General features: G+C 42.9%; 2 protein-coding genes across 8 annotated transcripts in view; both read left to right on the top strand.

Moving 5' to 3' along the window:
- The window catches only part of LOC118401783 (kinesin-1 heavy chain-like), a 46,816-nt gene extending 42,276 nt beyond the window's left edge, over nt 1–4,540 (top strand). The window contains exon 25 of one of the 2 annotated variants that reach the window (XM_052476278.1): nt 531–4,540. In XM_052476278.1, coding sequence (XP_052332238.1) covers nt 531–534 — 4 coding nt within the window. In that variant the 3' untranslated portion in view covers nt 535–4,540. Of the gene's footprint in view, nt 1–527 lie in introns of both variants that reach the window. The other variant, XM_052476277.1, reaches the window with a different exon arrangement.
- An 805-nt stretch (nt 4,541–5,345) lies between these two features.
- Nucleotides 5,346–18,129, top strand: part of LOC118377073 (rho GTPase-activating protein 12-like) — a 147,719-nt gene continuing 134,935 nt past the window's right edge. For 5 of the 6 annotated variants that reach the window (XM_052476276.1, XM_052476275.1, XM_052476273.1 and 2 more), the window contains exon 1: nt 5,347–5,599. The gene's annotated coding sequence lies outside the window, so the exon portion shown is untranslated. Of the gene's footprint in view, nt 5,600–18,129 lie in introns of all 6 variants that reach the window. The other variant, XM_052476272.1, reaches the window with a different exon arrangement.

Genomic DNA, 18,129 nt, shown 5'->3' with positions numbered 1-18,129 from the left:
TCTATCTCTCCCCCACCTCCCTCTCTATCTCTCCCCCACCTCCCCCTCTATCTCTCCCCCACCTCCCCCTCTATCTCTCCCCCACCTTCCCTCTCTATCTCTCCCCCTCTATCTCTCCCCCACCTCCCCCATCTATCTCTCCCCCACCTCCCCTCTATCTCTCCCCCACCTCCCCTCTCTATCTCTCCCCCACCTCCCCCTCTATCTCTCCCCCACCTCCCCCTCTATATCTCCCCCACCTCCCCCTCTATCTCTCCCCCACCTCCCCCTCTATCTCTCCCCCACCTCCCCTCTCTATCTCTCCCCCACCTCCCCCTATCTCCCCCCACCTCCCCCCTCTATCTCTCCCCCACCTCCCCCTCTATCTCTCCCCACCTCCCCTCTCTATCTCTCCCCACCTCCCCCTCTATCTCTCCCCCACCTCCCCCCTCTATATCTCCCCCACCTCCCCCCTCTATCTCTCCCCCACCTCTCCTCTCTTTCTCTTCTCCCCACAACATGTTCCTCTCCTCCTCTCGCCTCTGAAGCAGCTGAGGACAGGATGGGGTGTGACCACAGAAGAAGCAGAAGGATATCACCCTGACAACCTGTCATCCCATTACAGCCATTGGCTCCTTGCAGGGTATATATTAGAGTGAGGGAGGAGTTTAAATATAAATATATAAATATTCATTGCCTGTACAGATCCACCTACACTCATGTTTCTTCTCTCTGAAACAAACATGAACTACAGAAATGAATTGAATATACAAAACAACACGACATCCACCAACCACAGAGTCTTGGTGTTATGAACGACATGTGACTTGAATGTGTAGCTTTGTTTCGTTGCACAGTTTGTTGTCATCTGTGTCTTAAGGTTTAGTCTGCACTGTGCCAAGTTGAATGTACTGTAACCAGGATTTCAGAAGAGGTGAGAGGAAAACATGAAAAGCGACTAGGGAAAAGAAAGAAAGAAAAGGATGATTGATAACACAGATGTTATTTCACTAATCTCTTTGTACAACACATTTCCTTATTGTCCTCCTGGTTGCACAACACTTCTTTCTCTGAATAGATTTTACAAGCTTGTTAAAAGGTCTGAACCGAATAGATGGCCATCGAGCACTACTGTCCTGTCGTACAGGTGTAACATGGCACTGCTTCCTTACGAGGTGTTTGGATTTGAAATGCCAAGAGGTGGGACTACAGTGTGGATCTATTTCATGACAGAAAACCTGTGGCGGCCATTGTTTTTTCGAGTGAGGAAAATAAAGCGACGTGCGGGTGAGGTGGCTACATGGAAACATATGTGAGAAGGAAAGAGGAGTCCGATCAGGAGCGCGCTGTCATGTCTGCGTCTCAAACGACACCCTTTCCCTTATATAGTGCACTTCTTTTCAACAGGACCAATAGGGCTCTGGTCAAAAGTAGTGCACTATATAAGGAATATGGTTATATTTGGGACACTACCTATACCTTATCACAGCCTATTTAGTCCATTTTAATGTGCTGTTAGGGTTGTTATTTATCTATCTGCACATAGGAGCACATGCTTAGACTACTGGTCCACTGAGATAGATGGCCCACACATGCGTAGACTACTGGTCCACTGAGATAGATGGCCCACACATGCGTAGACTACTGGTCCACTGAGATAGATGGCCCACACATGCATAGACTACTGGTCCACTGAGATAGATGGCCCACACATGCGTAGACTACTGGTCCACTGAGATAGATGGCCCACACATGCATAGACTACTGGTCCACTGAGATAGATGGCCCACACATGCGTAGACTACTGGTCCACTGAGATAGATGGCCCACACATGCGTAGACTACTGGTCCACTGAGATAGATGGCCCACACATGCGTAGACTACTGGTCCACTGAGATAGATGGCCCACACATGCTTGTCCTGTCCTAGCTAGGTCTTCTGATCCATTCATCACCTTTGCCCTGACCTCCTCTCTAAAATATTGGCTGGTTGCTGTTTTTCATTTTCTGTTTCTAGTATCTTATTGTTATCAAGGGGCTCCCATGTGGTGCCCTCCCTGTCATGTGAAGTGGATTAAACCAAGTTAATCAACTATGCTATTGGATACTGCTATATTTGATCCATCCATCTATTTTGTTTGAATCAATACTTTTCCCAGAGCCTTATATTGAGAATGAGACTTTTCCAAAAATATGTTTTTAAATGATCTGTATCTCTAATGCTAATAGTTACTACCCATAGAGTCAGCTCTAATGCTAACAGTTACTACCCATAGAGTCAGCTCTAATGCTAACAGTTACTACCCATAGAGTCAGCTCTAAGGCTAACAGTTACTACCCATAGAGTCAGCTCTAATGCTAACAGTTACTACCCATTGAGTCAGCTCTAATGCTAACAGTTACTACCCATTGAGTCAGCTCTAATGCTAACAGTTACTACCCATAGAGTCAGCTCTAATGCTAACAGTTACTACCCATAGTCAGCTCTAATGCTAACAGTTACTACCCATAGAGTCAGCTCTAATGCTAACAGTTACTACCCATTGAGTCAGCTCTAATGCTAACAGTTACTACCCATAGAGTCAGCTCTAATGCTAACAGTTACTACCCATTGAGTCAGCTCTAATGCTAACAGTTACTACCCATTGAGTCAGCTCTAATGCTAACAGTTACTACCCATTGAGTCAGCTCTAATGCTAACAGTTACTACCCATAGAGTCGGCTCTAATGCTAACAGTTACTACCCATTGAGTCAGCTCTAATGCTAACAGTTACTACCCATTGAGTCAGCTCTAATGCTAACAGTTACTACCCATAGAGTCAGCTCTAATGCTAACAGTTACTACCCATAGAGTCAGCTCTAATGCTAACAGTTACTACCCATAGAGTCAGCTCTAATGCTAACAGTTACTACCCATAGAGTCAGCTCTAATGCTAACAGTTACTACCCATAGAGTCAGCTCTAAGGCTAACAGTTACTACCCATAGAGTCAGCTCTAAGGCTAACAGTTACTACCCATAGAGTCAGCTCTAATGCTAACAGTTACTTACTACTTATCGGTAGATTGCTGTACTGTATCTGTCTGTAAATTGGATCTGGATTGGTTGGTTGGGATGGCAGTGTTTGATTGGCCCACCTTTGCCACTGATCAGCCAGTCAGATGAGCGGGGCCTTGGGTTAGGAAGGAGAATAGGGTATCCAGTTTTATATTTCCCCCACTGATGGTAAAGGTTAGGATTGGGGGAGGGGAAGCTGATCCTAGATCTGTACCTAGGGAAAACGTCACCCTGGAGCGGGTGGAGAACATAGTTTGGTTTAGTCTGCTGGTAAACTAGGGCTTTGTGTGAAATACCAGCCTATTCCCTATATAGTGGGCTTTCATATTCAGCCTATCCTAAAGAATATGGGTTATTCATCAAATATCTAGTCAGGAGACAAGGACTATACAGATAGATTTGACACTTCTTCTCTTTCATTTTTTAAATGTCTTCCCGAATCCCCTTTATATATGAGAGTCAAATGTTTTCTCTTGATTTTATGTCCTGGTGTAAATTCTGAAACATTTGCAAAAACATTGCTGTGATTGTAGCTCAGCATGAATCAAACCACCGACATCTTGTGAGTCCAATATGATTATACTGTATATCAACAATATAATGTTAGGTGTGACCAGGGTTGAATCTTTTGAATAGTCTTTAGCCATGACACGGTGATGGTGTTTATGAAATGAACTTTTGTTGTCTTGGGAGGATTATACACACAAATTGATAGCACTTCAGAACTCTTCTCCACATACACCTGCGCTTTAATGTAAACCTAACATTAGGTTCCCTTGTAAAACACTTCATACCTGTGGTGACTTATGAGGGGGAAGTGTAAAGCATTTTCAAAAGTCTGATAAATGTAACTTAAATGTATGGAACTTTGTTTACGTGATTGGCATAGTGGTCTATTTGCTGTTATTAGAGGCTAGTTTGGGAGAGGCTAGTTTGGGAGAGGCTAGTTTGGGAGAGGTAGGTAGGCTATACCTATGACAGGACAATGCTTTGCGTCTATCACGTTTTCCTCTTTCTAACTTTTAGAACAGTAAACACTTTGCAACATGGTCTTCGAAGTGCTTAGTACCTTATCCTTACCTGCCCAGGGTTCTACTGATATGGATTTAATGGATATTAAATAGAAAAGTCTAGAACAAGAAGCACAGTAACAGCCATTTGTCCATGGCGTTTACCAACCAAATTAATTTGTTTGCATTGATTCTAAAGAAAAGCGTAGCCACTTTTATTACTGTGTAATAGTTACTCAACAATTTCTAATTTACAGATAAGGACAAAGGTACTGGATCATTCCTAGGTTCTGTCCCAAATCGCATCCTATTTCCTATGTAGGGCACTACTTTGTACATAGGGAATAGGGTTCCATTTCGGACGGAACCATAGAGAACTGGGCCACAATTGCAGCGCTCTGATTGGAGGAGGAGGGGAGGTTAAAGGTTAATGATGATGTCACCTTTTTGGATTGATTGCATGTATGTGTGATTAAATCATTATGAGAAAAACATATCTGGTGTCATTCTCATTCTGTGCTCAACCCGTTCAGTCTCCTTCAAGCGTTCTTATTGGACAGATATTTTTTGGCTGTTTCTGAGCTAATGTCATGCATTTTTTACATTTTAATATGGCTCAAGCATAATAATTTGGGTGGGCAACATGGAGGTTTGTGAGGGCAATGCCCAACCCTGCACCCCCATAGATGTTGGAAGAGATCTGTTGAGGCTGATATTGACTAGTGTTCAAAAGTGATACAAATTAACTTTACCAGCATAAAACCTTTTTCCAATGTTGCATTACACCATATGTGTTATATTTCTCCTGCCACTGAGAACTCTTAGTGATGATTGAAATCACTTATTGATGTGTATACCATGTCCCACCAGACATTTTGGAAGCCTCCATACTGCCCCACAAAGGCAAAACGCAGCAACTACATTTTCTTTTTACTGCAAAATCTGACTTCAATCTAGACTCTAGACAGACAGCAATTCCTGATACTCCCATGATATATTCTGATCAAATGGCTTGTTCTTGTGTCAGGAAACTAAATACCACATTAATCAGATAAAAATACCTGGCCATTACAACAGACCAAAGACATTTGACCAAATTCGTAGTTACTGCGTTTTGCATTTGTAGGGCAGCATACATTTCAGTTGTAATGGGGTGTATGTAACCTTGATATAGAAGCCGTTTCAAAATTCACCATTTGCTCGCCAAAGGTGTTTGGGAGCCCTTTTCCCTTGCGCCACAAGGTGGAGCCCGTTTACCAACACTCCTCCCTCAAAAATAGTTGCGGACTGTGTTGAGCGGTAGGAGGCTGACGAAACTGGCAGATAGGCAAAAGCGGGAGCGAGCGCAGACGGGAACGTCAGGGAAAAGTGGAACAAGGCGGGGAAAGTGTGTAGTTAGTGCGGATACCTTGCTAGAAGTGTCGTAACTGATGACGGTGTAGTGTCCACAGGGAAGTCGAGGCGAAAAGATAAGACGAAAAGTTTATGGAATTATACCCTCTCCACAATTGCTTACTTTGACACAACAAGGATTATTACAGCCTGAAGACAAGGTATGTCGAGTCTGACTGGTCGTCTTTCCCAGGAGAATGGAACATGTATTATTTACTGTTCTAGTTTGCTAGGTAGTTAATCCTAACTAACTAACGCGTCTTCCCACAAATGGAGTTTTGCTTTCAGCGAGTAAAACGAGCCACTGGCCTTCTGAAATAAGAAGCAACCTGTTCCGACTCGCTGATCCACGGAACGATATATTCAGGTGGTTGGATATTACTTGTACCTGGCGTTAGGAGGAAACACCAAACCATGTAGACTTCCTTATTTCGTGCCCTTAGAATGTGAAATAGAGAAATATTGTACGTTGTTACCCCTAATAACACCACACTAGCTACCTAACCTAGGAGGGAGAGGAGGCATAAATATTCCAGGAAGCTGCTCAGTGGCTTCTTGGCTGGAAAACCGACGTTGCATTCCATTGAATTCTACGTCGGGCACAAATGAGCTTTTAAATGGGGAAAGTTACCTCACACGACCTCTACAAGCCATAATGATGAATACAATTATATTTTTTTCATACATTACCGGTTGTCCGTGCGGTTAGTCCTTTTTGGCGGTAGGTCATGTGAGACACTTTCCTGTGGGTATACTATCATTAAAACAACGTTTCAAACCACTGGTAGTGTTTTCAGATGTATATAACATGAAGCACGCACACAATATTAAAGTACATGCGGGAGATGCATGGTGCACTTGTTTACATGGTTCTGCGCGTGTTTCAGGTGATAGAAATGTGAACTCACTTCCCTTTAGAAAAGTTTTATAATTATATTTTTCTGTGGATCTATTGTCACATTCCAACCGAACAACAGCACAGACAACTGGTAAAGTACATTAAAATATCATTTTAATTAAACATTCTGGCATGCAGAGGTGAGAGGAAACTTTCCTGATTCAAATGCTAATTTCTGCTCGATGTTGAATTAAATTGCAATTCAAAAGCAGGTGTCCAGGCAACTTCTTGGCATGTTCCTACATGAAGAAGTACCCATAACTAGCAAGACAACTGCAGCTTGCTAACAAAATAGTTTATTTGGTGTTATATTCACACCACTTGACTTATTCCACATTTTGTGTTACAGCCTGAATTCAAAATGGATTAAATCCCTTTTTTCCTCACCCATCGACACAAAATACCCCATAATGAGAAAGTGGAAAAAGTTGATTTATTATAAAAAATTCAAAGCATCTAATTTACGTAAGTAATCATATCCCTTGGCCCTGAGTCAATACATGTTAGAATCACCTTTGTCAGTGATTACAGCTGTGAGTCATTCTGGGTAAGTCTCTAAGAGCTTTGCACACCTGGATTGTACAATAATTGTCCATTTATTATTTTCAAAATTCTTCAAGCTCTGTCAATTTGGTTGTTGATCGTTGCTAGACAACCATTTTAAAAGTCTTGCCACAGAATTTCCAGCAGATTTAAGTCAAAACTGTAACTCGGCCACTCAGGAACATTCACTGTCTTCTTGTTATGCAAGTCCAGTGTAGATTTGGCCTTGTTCAGTCCTACTGAAAGGTGAATTCATCTCCCAGTGTCTGGTGGAAAGCAGACTGAACCGAGTTTTCCTCTAGGATTGCTTAGCGCTATTCTGTTTCTATTTTTGTCCTGAAAAACACCCCGGTCCGATTACAAGCATACCAATAAGTTCTTCCTAAATATTTCCAAAACTAAAAGCATTGTATTTGGGACAAATCATTCACTGAACGTTAAACCTCAACTATGTCTCGTAATGAATCATGTGGAAATTGAGCAAGTTGAGATGACTAAACTGCTTGGAGTAACCCTGGACAGTAAGCTGTCATGGTCAAAACATTTTGATACAACAGTAGTTAAGATGGGGAGAAGTCTGTCCATTATAAAGTGCTGCTCTGCCTTCTTAACAGCACTATCAACAAGGCAGGTCCTACAGGCCCTAGTTTCTACCTTTTTAACAGCACTATCAACAAGGCAGGTCCTACAGGCCCTAGTTTCTACCTTTTTAACAACACTATCAACAAGGCAGGTCCTACAGGCCCTGGATTTGGTGTACCTGGACTACTGTTCAGTAGTGTGGTCAGGTACCACAAAGAAGGATTTGTGAAAATTGCAGTTGGCTCAGAACAGGGCAGCACAGCTGGCCCTTAAAAGCACACAGAGAGCTAATGTTACTGACATGCATGTCAATCTCTCCTGGCTCAAAGTGGAGGAGAGATTGACTTCATCATTACTTGTTATTGTAAGATGTGTTGACAAGCTGAATGTACTGCGCTGTGTGCTAGTAGTTTAAACAGACAGCTCGGACACCCCACAAGACAGAGTGAGAGTGAGGCAGACTATGGGAGGGACACAGTACTACATAGAGCCATGACTACATGGAACTTAACTCTATTCCACATCAGATAACTGATTCAAGCAGTAGAATCAGATTTAAAAAGCAGGTAAAAATACACCTTATGGAAGGAACAACAAGGCCTGTGAAGAGACACACAAAGCTACAGACACATGCATACGCACACATTGTGATATTGTTGTATGGAGGTATTGAACATGGTGTGGATGTGTGGTGGTGTTATATGATGGACTCTTTTGATCTTTAGCTCATTCAGTACAAACATAGTTCTCTGTTTTATCTGTTGTTTTATATGTAATGTGGTTGCTGTGGTGTGTTTGGACCCCAGGAAGAGTAGCTACTGTCTTGGCAGGAACTAATGGGGATCCATAATAAACCCCAGGAAGAGTAGCTACTGTCTTGGCAGGAACTAATGGGGATCCATAATAAACCCCAGGAAGAGTAGCTACTGTCTTGGCAGGAACTAATGGGGATCCATAATAAACCCCAGGAAGAGTAGCTACTGTCTTGGCAGGAACTAATGGGGATCCATAATAAACCCCAGGAAGAGTAGCTACTGTCTTGGCAGGAACTAATGGGGATCCATAATAAACCCCAGGAAGAGTAGCTACTGTCTTGGCAGGAACTAATGGGGATCCATAATAAACCCCAGGAAGAGTAGCTGCTGCCTTGGCAGGACCTAATGGGGATCCATAATAAACCCCAGGAAGAGTAGCTACTGTCTTGGCAGGAACTAATGGGGATCCATAATAAACCCCAGGAAGAGTAGCTACTGTCTTGGCAGGAACTAATGGGGATCCATAATAAACCCCAGGAAGAGTAGCTACTGTCTTGGCAGGAACTAATGGGGATCCATAATAAACCCCAGGAAGAGTAGCTACTGTCTTGGCAGGAACTAATGGGGATCCATAATAAACCCCAGGAAGAGTAGCTACTGTCTTGGCAGGAACTAATGGGGATCCATAATAAACCCCAGGAAGAGTAGCTACTGTCTTGGCAGGAACTAATGGGGATCCATAATAAACCCCAGGAAGAGTAGCTACTGTCTTGGCAGGAACTAATGGGGATCCATAATAAACCCCAGGAAGAGTAGCTACTGTCTTGGCAGGAACTAATGGGGATCCATAATAAACCCCAGGAAGAGTAGCTGCTGCCTTGGCAGGAACTAATGGGGATCCATAATAAACCCCAGGAAGAGTAGCTACTGTCTTGGCAGGAACTAATGGGGATCCATAATAAACCCCAGGAAGAGTAGCTGCTGCCTTGGCAGGAACTAATGGGGATCCATAATAAACCCCAGGAAGAGTAGCTACTGTCTTGGCAGGAACTAATGGGGATCCGTGATAAATACACATAACATGACGCAGCCGCTGCTGTTCTAGAAAATATGAAGAGTGTTACTCAGTAATGTGTTTTATTGGATTTGACCCAAATCTAACACTTTGTATTCCGGACAAAAAGTTCATTTCTTTGTCATATTTTTAGTTGTTGTTGCAGTTTTACTTTAGTGCCTTGAGTTGAAAACAGGATGTTTTGGAATATTCCTTATTCTGTTCACAAACTAGCCACCAAATGAATCACTGTAACCAAAAAAACATTTGGAAAGTTTGAGGTGAGGGAGAAAGTGTGATGGAACAAGTATTAGCATTGTTAAGTATCTTGCTAACTGTATCGACTTGTCCGTTAGCTAGCCAGAGAAATGTTGCGCAACATTAGCCAACTCACCTGATCAAATAATTGAGTTTATGGTGTGAGAATTAGCTTGCTAATAAAGTCAGACAGCTAACGTTACAACATCAGATGAGCTAACATTAGTAACCTAACCAATTCGCTATTGTATTAACTATACGACTCCTTGCCGTTCTTCAAGTTATAACGCGTTAGTTGCTCACTGGACCCCGGCAATCTGTGTGACACGTTAACTAGCTAACGAACTAACCGCTGTCTGTGTGACACGTTAACTAGCTAACGAACTAACCGCTGTCTGTGTGACACGTTAACTAGCTAACGAACTAACCGCTGTCTGTGTGACACGTTAACTAGCTAACGAACTAACCGCTGTCTGTGTGACACGTTAACTAGCTAACGAACTAACCGCTGTCTGTGTGACACGTTAACTAGCTAACTAACTAACCGCTGTCTGTGTGACACGTTAACTAGCTAACGAACTAACCGCTGTCTGTGTGACACGTTAACTAGCTAACGAACTAACCGCTGTCTGTGTGACACGTTAACTAGCTAACGAACTAACCGCTGTCTGTGTGACACGTTAACTAGCTAACGAACTAACCGCTGTCTATTACCCAATCTTTTCCCTCTACAGTATGTGGTTCATTTTCAGAATGAGAGAATTAGGTGAAAATGATGCGTTGCTTGCTAAACAAGTGGGATCAAGTGTAGCTGGAGCCGGGCCTGGTTTAATATGGATGCCACTACAGAGGTGAAAGGTGAAACACCACACACTTTCCCTCTTTCTCACTTTTGCAGACACATTGTAGAACAGATGTCCACAGGCAGAAAGTGTACAATGTAATAATGTGCAGTGTAGCCCAAAAATATAGTTTTTGTTGTCTTGACAGTGACACGTGTGAGTGAGGGGGGATTATCATTTTTTATACTCGGTGAACGTTATTGTTGCACACATGTAGCCTTGTGCACTTGATCGATGTCTATAGTGGCCACTATAATATAGCAAAAATAGAATGCCTGTTTCATTCTATTTCTGCTTAAGATGTTTTTTTAATGTGTGTGGTAACAAGCATTCTATTATAAAAGCTGTCATGGTAACAAGCGTTCTATTATAAAGGCTGTCGTGGTAACAAGCGTTCTATTATAAAAGCTGTCGTGGTAACAAGCGTTCTATTATAAAGGCTGTCGTGGTAACAAGCGTTCTATTATAAAAGCTGTCGTGGTAACAAGCGTTCTATTATAAAAGCTGTCGTGGTAACAAGCGTTCTATTATAAAGGCTGTCGTGGTAACAAGCGTTCTATTATAAAGGCTGTTGTGGTAACAAGCGTTCTATTATAAAGGCTGTCGCGGTAACAAGCGTTCTATTGTAAAGGCTGTCGTGGTAACAATCGTTCTATTGTAAAGGCTGTCGTGGTCGCAAGCGTTCTATTGTGAAGGCTGTCGTGGTCGCAAGCGTTCTATTGTGAAGGCTGTCGTGGTCGCAAGCGTTCTATTATAAAGGCTGTCGTGGTAACAAGCGTTCTATTGTGAAGGCTGTCGTGGTCGCAAGCGTTCTATTGTGAAGGCTGTCGTGGTCGCAAGCGTTCTATTATAAAGGCTGTCGTGGTCGCAAGCGTTCTATTGTGAAGGCTGTCGTGGTAACAAGCGTTCTATTATAAAGGCTGTTGTGGTAACAAGCGTTCTATTATAAAGGCTGTCGCGGTAACAAGCGTTCTATTGTAAAGGCTGTCGTGGTAACAAGCGTTCTATTGTAAAGGCTGTCGTGGTCGCAAGCGTTCTATTGTGAAGGCTGTCGTGGTCGCAAGCGTTCTATTGTGAAGGCTGTCGTGGTCGCAAGCGTTCTATTGTGAAGGCTGTCGTGGTCGCAAGCGTTCTATTGTGAAGGCTGTCGTGGTCGCAAGCGTTCTATTGTGAAGGCTGTTGTGGCTAACTGCAATATGTTTTTTTCTCAAGACATGTCATTTTGCAGTAAAGTCTTGGCAACAAATAACATTGGACTGCTTTCTTTACATGTTTTAGCTGTGAGTTAGGTTCACATGAATCACTTTTAATGTTACACACAGAGACTGATCATGTAGATCACATTCTTTGTTATTTGGGAGGCAGGGTAGTGGTTAGAGCGTTGGACTAGTAACCGGAAGGTTGCAAGTTCAAATCCCCGAGCTGACAAGGTACAAATCTGTCGTTCTGCCCCTGAACAAGGTAGTTTGTTCTTAACTGACTTGCCTAGTTAAATAAAGGTAAAATAAAATGTAATTAGTTAACCTGCATCCCCCCCTAGCAGGGATTTTTTTTGTGCATGTTTCAGTGCAACACAAAACAAAGTATCACCTTTTTGGGCCTTCAGCACTCTGTCACTCTGTCAATTAGGTTAGTATTGTGGATAGCCTACAGCAGGGGTGTCAAAGTCAAATGGACGGAGGGCCAAATAAAAATGTAGCTACAAGCCGAGGGCCGGACTGTTCGAATGTTAATTGAAAATTTTTAAATGACGCATATAGTCTAGTGAACCTAATTGAACCTACTGAAAACCTAACAAATATATTCCAATATGATCAGATAAATAAAGCAATATTTTCTTATGGCTCTGTCAGTAATCTTTAATTTTCAACAGACACAAAAGACAAATTTCCTTTATATAAAAATCCCCATAACATGAACATTAAATGAAAGAAACCGGTATTCAAGGCACCATCAGTAGCCTATATTTTCTATTTTAGCAAAAGTGGGCTAAATTTACTTCAAAGAAAAAAACAATAATAGCAATTTTCTATCATCCACTCAACTGAAATATTTTTAAAATATAATTGGATTGAAATACAATAAAATAAAGTGCAAAAATCTATTAATCAAAAACAACACTTTGTTTAAGGAGAAGTAACATGCAGTGAAAACAAATATTAAACTTTAACTTTTAAACTTGAACTGAGTAAAAACTCTAAATATGTGATTGCACAGTAATGTTCACTTGTTTGAGGTTGAGGGTGATACTTGGTGGTGTCCCATCTTTTCCACAAGTTCATCAATGTTCGGGGTAAGGCTCTGAGCTGAGGAAATCCTCAGAATTGAGTGGAGGTGTTCAGCAGTAAGTCGACTTCTGTGTGATGTTTTGTTCAAGTTCATCAAAGAAAACAGTTGTTCACACAGGTATGTGCTGCCAAACATAGACAACGTTTGAGCAGCCTGGATGCGCAGCTGGGGCATTGTGTCGGGGAGGAAACGGGCGAACTCCGCAGCACCCACTGCCGCATATTTTGCCCTCAGTGCATCATTGCATTGGAGGTCAATCAACTCCATTTGGAGGTTTGGTGGTGAGCTTTCCACGTCAACAGCAAATGGGTTACCGAGCAGTTCCAACCTGCTTTTTGTGCTTCAAAGTCAGCAAATCGGCGTCGAAAGTCAGCGGCAAGCATACCTATTTTATCAGCCAACTGTGCGCTCGGGAACGCACTGGTAGAGAGCTTCTCTTTCATGGTCTGGCAGCTGGGAAAGTGGCTCAAATTTTCTTTCCGCATCTGCGTCTCCCACAGAGTCAGTTTGGTTTTAAATGCCTTCACTGTACTGTACATATCAGAGATGACACGATCCCGACCCTGCAGCTGCAAGTTCATTGCATTCAGATGACTCGTAATGTCACACAGAAAAGCCATTTCACACAGAAACATTTCGTCTCGGAGTTGTGTTGTGTCTTTCCCTTTGCTGTCCAAGAACAGACAAATCTCCTCACGAAGCTCGAAACATCTTTGAAGCACCTTTCCCTGGCTTAGCCATCGCACCTCTGTGTGATAAGGCAAATCACCATGCTCCGTTTCTAACTCCGTCAGAAATGCCTTGAACTGGCGGTGATTCAAACCTTTGGCTCTGATAAAGTTAACTGTGCGCGTGATGATGCTCATTACATGCTCCATTTTCAAGGCTTTACCGCACAACGCTTCCTGGTGTATGATACAATGATAAGCTGTCAGCTCACCTGTCGCGTTTTCCTCTTGCATCTTTTCCCGTATCTTCGCCACCAGTCCGCTCCTGTGTCCACACATCGCAGGTGCTCCGTCGGTTGTCAAACCCACAAGTTTTTCCCAAGGCAGCTCCATCTCATTTACACATCTTGACACCTCTTCATACAAATCATGCCCCGTAGTTGTGCCATGCATAGGACGTAAAGCCAAAAACTCCTCTGTCACGCTTAGGCTGGAGTCCACTCCGCGGATGAAAATTGACAACTGGGCAATGTCAGAAATGTCGGTGCTCTCATCCACAGCCAAGGAATATGCAATGAAATCTTTTCCCTTTTTCACAAGCTGCTCTTTTAGATTGATGGACAACTGGTCTACTCTCTCGGCAATGGTGTTTCTGCTCAGACTCACATTTAAAAAGAGTTGCCTTTTTCTGGGCAAACTTCGTCACAAACTTTAATCATGCAGTTTTTGATGAAATCCCCCTCCGTAAATGGCCGGGCTGATTTAGCGATCTCTTCTGCCAAAATAAAACTGGCCTTGACAGCAGCCTGGCCTTGTGATTTGGCTTTTTTGAACAGAGCCTGTCGAGATTTGAGGCCTCGTTTTAATTCCTCTGCCTTTTGTAGCCTTTGTTCCATGTCCATATTCTTGTTTTTGTCCGCGTGTTTTGTTTCATAATGTCGTCTCAGATTATACTCTTTCAGTACCGCCACACTTTCTCCACACAGAAGACACACAGGTTTTCCAGCTACCTCCGTGAACAAATACTCCGACTCCCACCTTGTTTGAAACCCCGGTTCTCAGTGTCCACCTTCCGTTTTGCCATTTTTGATGGGTATCTGAAAGTTAATTTTACTGTGATGCTGACAACTGCTGTGCCAATAAATATTGAAATGAAGCAGCCTACTGCTCGGTGCGTCACCGTTGCATTGTGGGAAATGTAGTATTGGTGCGTGTAAAAGATCTGCGGGCTGCCGGCTTGCTGCGGTCTGCGGGCCGGTTCTAATAATAAATCAAGATCATCCCAGGGGCCGTAAAAACCTTCTCGCGGGCCGGATGTGGCCCGCGGGCCTTGACTCTGACATATGTGGCCTACAGTGTTGTTGATGTGGGTGTATTGATACACCATCCTACAGTGTTGTTGATGTGGGTGTATTGATACACCATCCTACAGTGTTGTTGATGTGGGTGTATTGATACACCATCCTACAGTGTTGTTGATGTGGGTGTATTGATACACCATCCTACAGTGTTGTTGATGTGGGTGTATTGATACACCATCCTACAGTGTTGTTGATGTGGGTGTATTGATACACCATCCTACAGTGTTGTTGATGTGGGTGTATTGATACACCATCCTACAGTGTTGTTGATGTGGGTGTATTGATACACCATCCAGTGTCATGAATAACTTCACCAGGCTCAAAGGGATACTCAATGTCTGCTTTTTTTTTAAAGCCCATCTACAAGGTCCCCTTTGTGAGGCAGTGGTAAAACTCCCTGGTGTGTGGTAGAATGTGTTTTTACATTTACTGAGGGACCTGACAGTTAATTGTATGTATGAGGGAAACGAGGTGAGGTAGTCATTCAAAAATGATGTTAAAGACTATTATTGCACGCAGTGTGAGTCGATGCAACTTATTATGTGACATGTTTAGCAAGTTGTTACTCCTGAATGTATTTAGGCCATATAACAAAGGGGTTGAATACTTAGACTCAACATTTCAGCTTTTCATTTTTGATTAATTTGTAAAAATGTCTAAAAACATAATTCCACATTGACATTATGGGGTATTGTGGTTAGTAGGTCAGTGATGACGGAATCTAATTGTAATCCATTTTAAATTCAGGCCGTAACACAACAAAACAAGGTGTAGGGATACTTTCTGAGGCGCTGCATGTTGTCCCTCCTCCAAAGTGTTCCCACGCATAATAGAGAGATATGGGTTCATATACAAATGTAAGCAAGGTTTGAAATGATTATTTTAGTCAAATATTATATCTGTTTGGGCTTCTTCCGGTATATGGTATATGGGGGTATGGTATATGGGGGTATGGTATATGGGGGTGTGGTATATGGGGGTGTGGTATATGGTCAATATAGCACATGTTTAGGGCTGTTCTTTGGCACAAAGCATACTGCCATCAGGTCTGTACCCTTTCATTCATTCAGTAGAATTCTGTAAAGTGTTCTGTATTTTTTCCCCCCAAATAACAATAAACTTTGCTGATTGATGTATTGTTTTTTCTCTTACAGTATTTACAGTATTTAACAAACTTGAAAGTACTTTTTTAGGAGAGAGTGGTCTGTGCGCAGGCAAGCAGGTTGCGCACAGCAGCTTGAGATTATTTGATTGACAGTTCTGGTTGCCTAGTGATGGAATTCAGAAGCAGCATTCCTGTTACAGACAAGTCAAATGTCTGTTCATATCACCGGAGAAGGTTTGGCATTTTAAAAACCCGTAATGTAGCCTACCCTAACAGACAGACAGACATGCTGTAGCCGAGGTGCGTTTAACGGGCCACATTCCATTATGTCTGGAAAGCGTAATCAATACATGCTACCGATAGCCTACTGTAATGAGGCAAAATGAAGAGAAGGATATTCTGTGCTTGCAGGACTGTCCCTAAGACATCGGTACCATGAATACGCTAGGATACACACAGACCTCCATTATTAGCCGGAGAGAGGGAGGCAGACGAAAGATGCTCATATGTTTTGGTAATCTGCGTCTCGCAATGTCTTTTCATTCATGCCCTAAATTCTCCAAGTAGCCTAAAGTTCACCTCCTCTCTGGTTTTATTTAAATTACAGTCTTCCCCCAGGCCTTTATAACCGATCGTTTAAAACATGGAAAATAATGTTTTGTGATAACTGAAGTGTGATTTCAATGAAGTGGGGGGGGGACATAAAAACATGTGGTAATGCAGACACCAGCTGTGCATCAGTCATTACCACGGTGTCTGGCATTGATTATTAGATGAAGAGACAGGGTCCTGGTCAAACGTAGTGCACTATATAGGGAATAGGGTGCTATGGGTCCTGGTCAAACGTAGTGCTCTATATAGGGAATAGGGTGCTATGGGTCCTGGTCAAACGTAGTGCACTATATAGGGAATAGGGTGCTATGGGTCCTGGTCAAACGTAGTGCACTATATAGGGAATAGGGTGCTATGGGTTCTGGTCAAAAGTAGTGCACTATATAGGGTGCTATTTGGGATGCTACCACTGAGTCCCAGCATTCCTAACTTGGCCTGATTTATGTCCTCTAGCCATTCTCTCTGTGACTCTTGTTTGTGTTCAGTACCATTGAAACTGCCCCTCCCTCCAAGTCCCACCCCATACCTCCATTGTAAATCCCATCCCCTTATTGTCACGGAATATAAGTGGCATTTAAAAGTCAATGCTGTGTCTTTTGGCTCTCTGCAGGCATACCGATGCGAATCAAAGCCGTGTTAAAAGTGTGGTAGTTGTTCCTGTAGACAATGGCTCCAGAAACTGCCTTCGTCTTCCTTCAAGCTGCACGCAGAGACATACAAATAATATCCATAAATTAATCTGACTGGGTTTGTAGAAAAACGGGTTTAATTGCCCAAATGTCACACTGTCCTTTTAAGGGATGCTGCTAGGGACATACTCTGTTCCCGCCACTTTGATAAGAAGTGATTTTCATAGCAGGTTAGGAAAGCATTTTTGCTCACCCTAACCCTTTTCTTAACCTTAACGTGAGTCTCCTAACCTTAACGTGAGTCTCCTAACCTTAACGTGAGTCTCCTAACCTTAACCTGAGTCTCCTAACCTGCTACTTTAATTCTCCTAATCTGCTGTATAAATTCTCCAAACCAGCTATGAAAAAGTCACTTTGGTATGGGAGGGGCGTGAAAAGGGTGCTTCCCTACATTTCTAGGGGTGTTTATCTGGGACAGTGCCGTCTAGATATAGGTCTAATCAACTAGTAGCCAACTGGTTCTCTGTCCAGTCCACACGGTGCTAGCCAGGCTCAGTCAGGTTGTCAGTCGACAGCAGTGCATGGACTTGGTACGAGAGACCTAGGCATACAGTGGCAACACAAAGTACCTGAACCCTTTGGAAATACCCAGATTTCTGCATAAATTAGTCATAAAATTTGATCTGGTCTTCATCTAGGTCACAACAATAGACGGACGCAGTCTGCTTAAACTAATAACACACAAACAACTATACGTTATCATGTCTTTATTGAACACACCGTGTACACATTTTAACAGTGCAGGGTGGGAAAAGTATGTGAACCCTTGGGTTTAATAACTGGTTGAGCCTCCTTTGGCAGCAATAAACTCAACCAAGCGTTTTCTGTAGTTGCGGATCAGACCTTGCACAACGGTCAGGAGGAATTTTGGACGCTTTCTCTTCACAAAACTGTTTCAGTTCAGCAATGTTCTTGGGATGTCTGGTGTGAACCGTCGTCTTGAGGCCATGCCACAGCATCTCCATCGGGTTGAAGCCAGGGCTCTGACTGGGCCACTCCAGAAGGCCAGGACTCTGACTGGGCCACTCCAGAAGG

Source organism: Oncorhynchus keta, chromosome 23 (assembly GCF_023373465.1).
Source record: "Oncorhynchus keta strain PuntledgeMale-10-30-2019 chromosome 23, Oket_V2, whole genome shotgun sequence".
Classification (NCBI taxonomy): domain Eukaryota; kingdom Metazoa; phylum Chordata; class Actinopteri; order Salmoniformes; family Salmonidae; genus Oncorhynchus; species Oncorhynchus keta.
The sequence above is the reverse complement of the archived record's forward strand: the minus strand, read 5'-3'. Positions and strand labels throughout refer to the sequence as shown.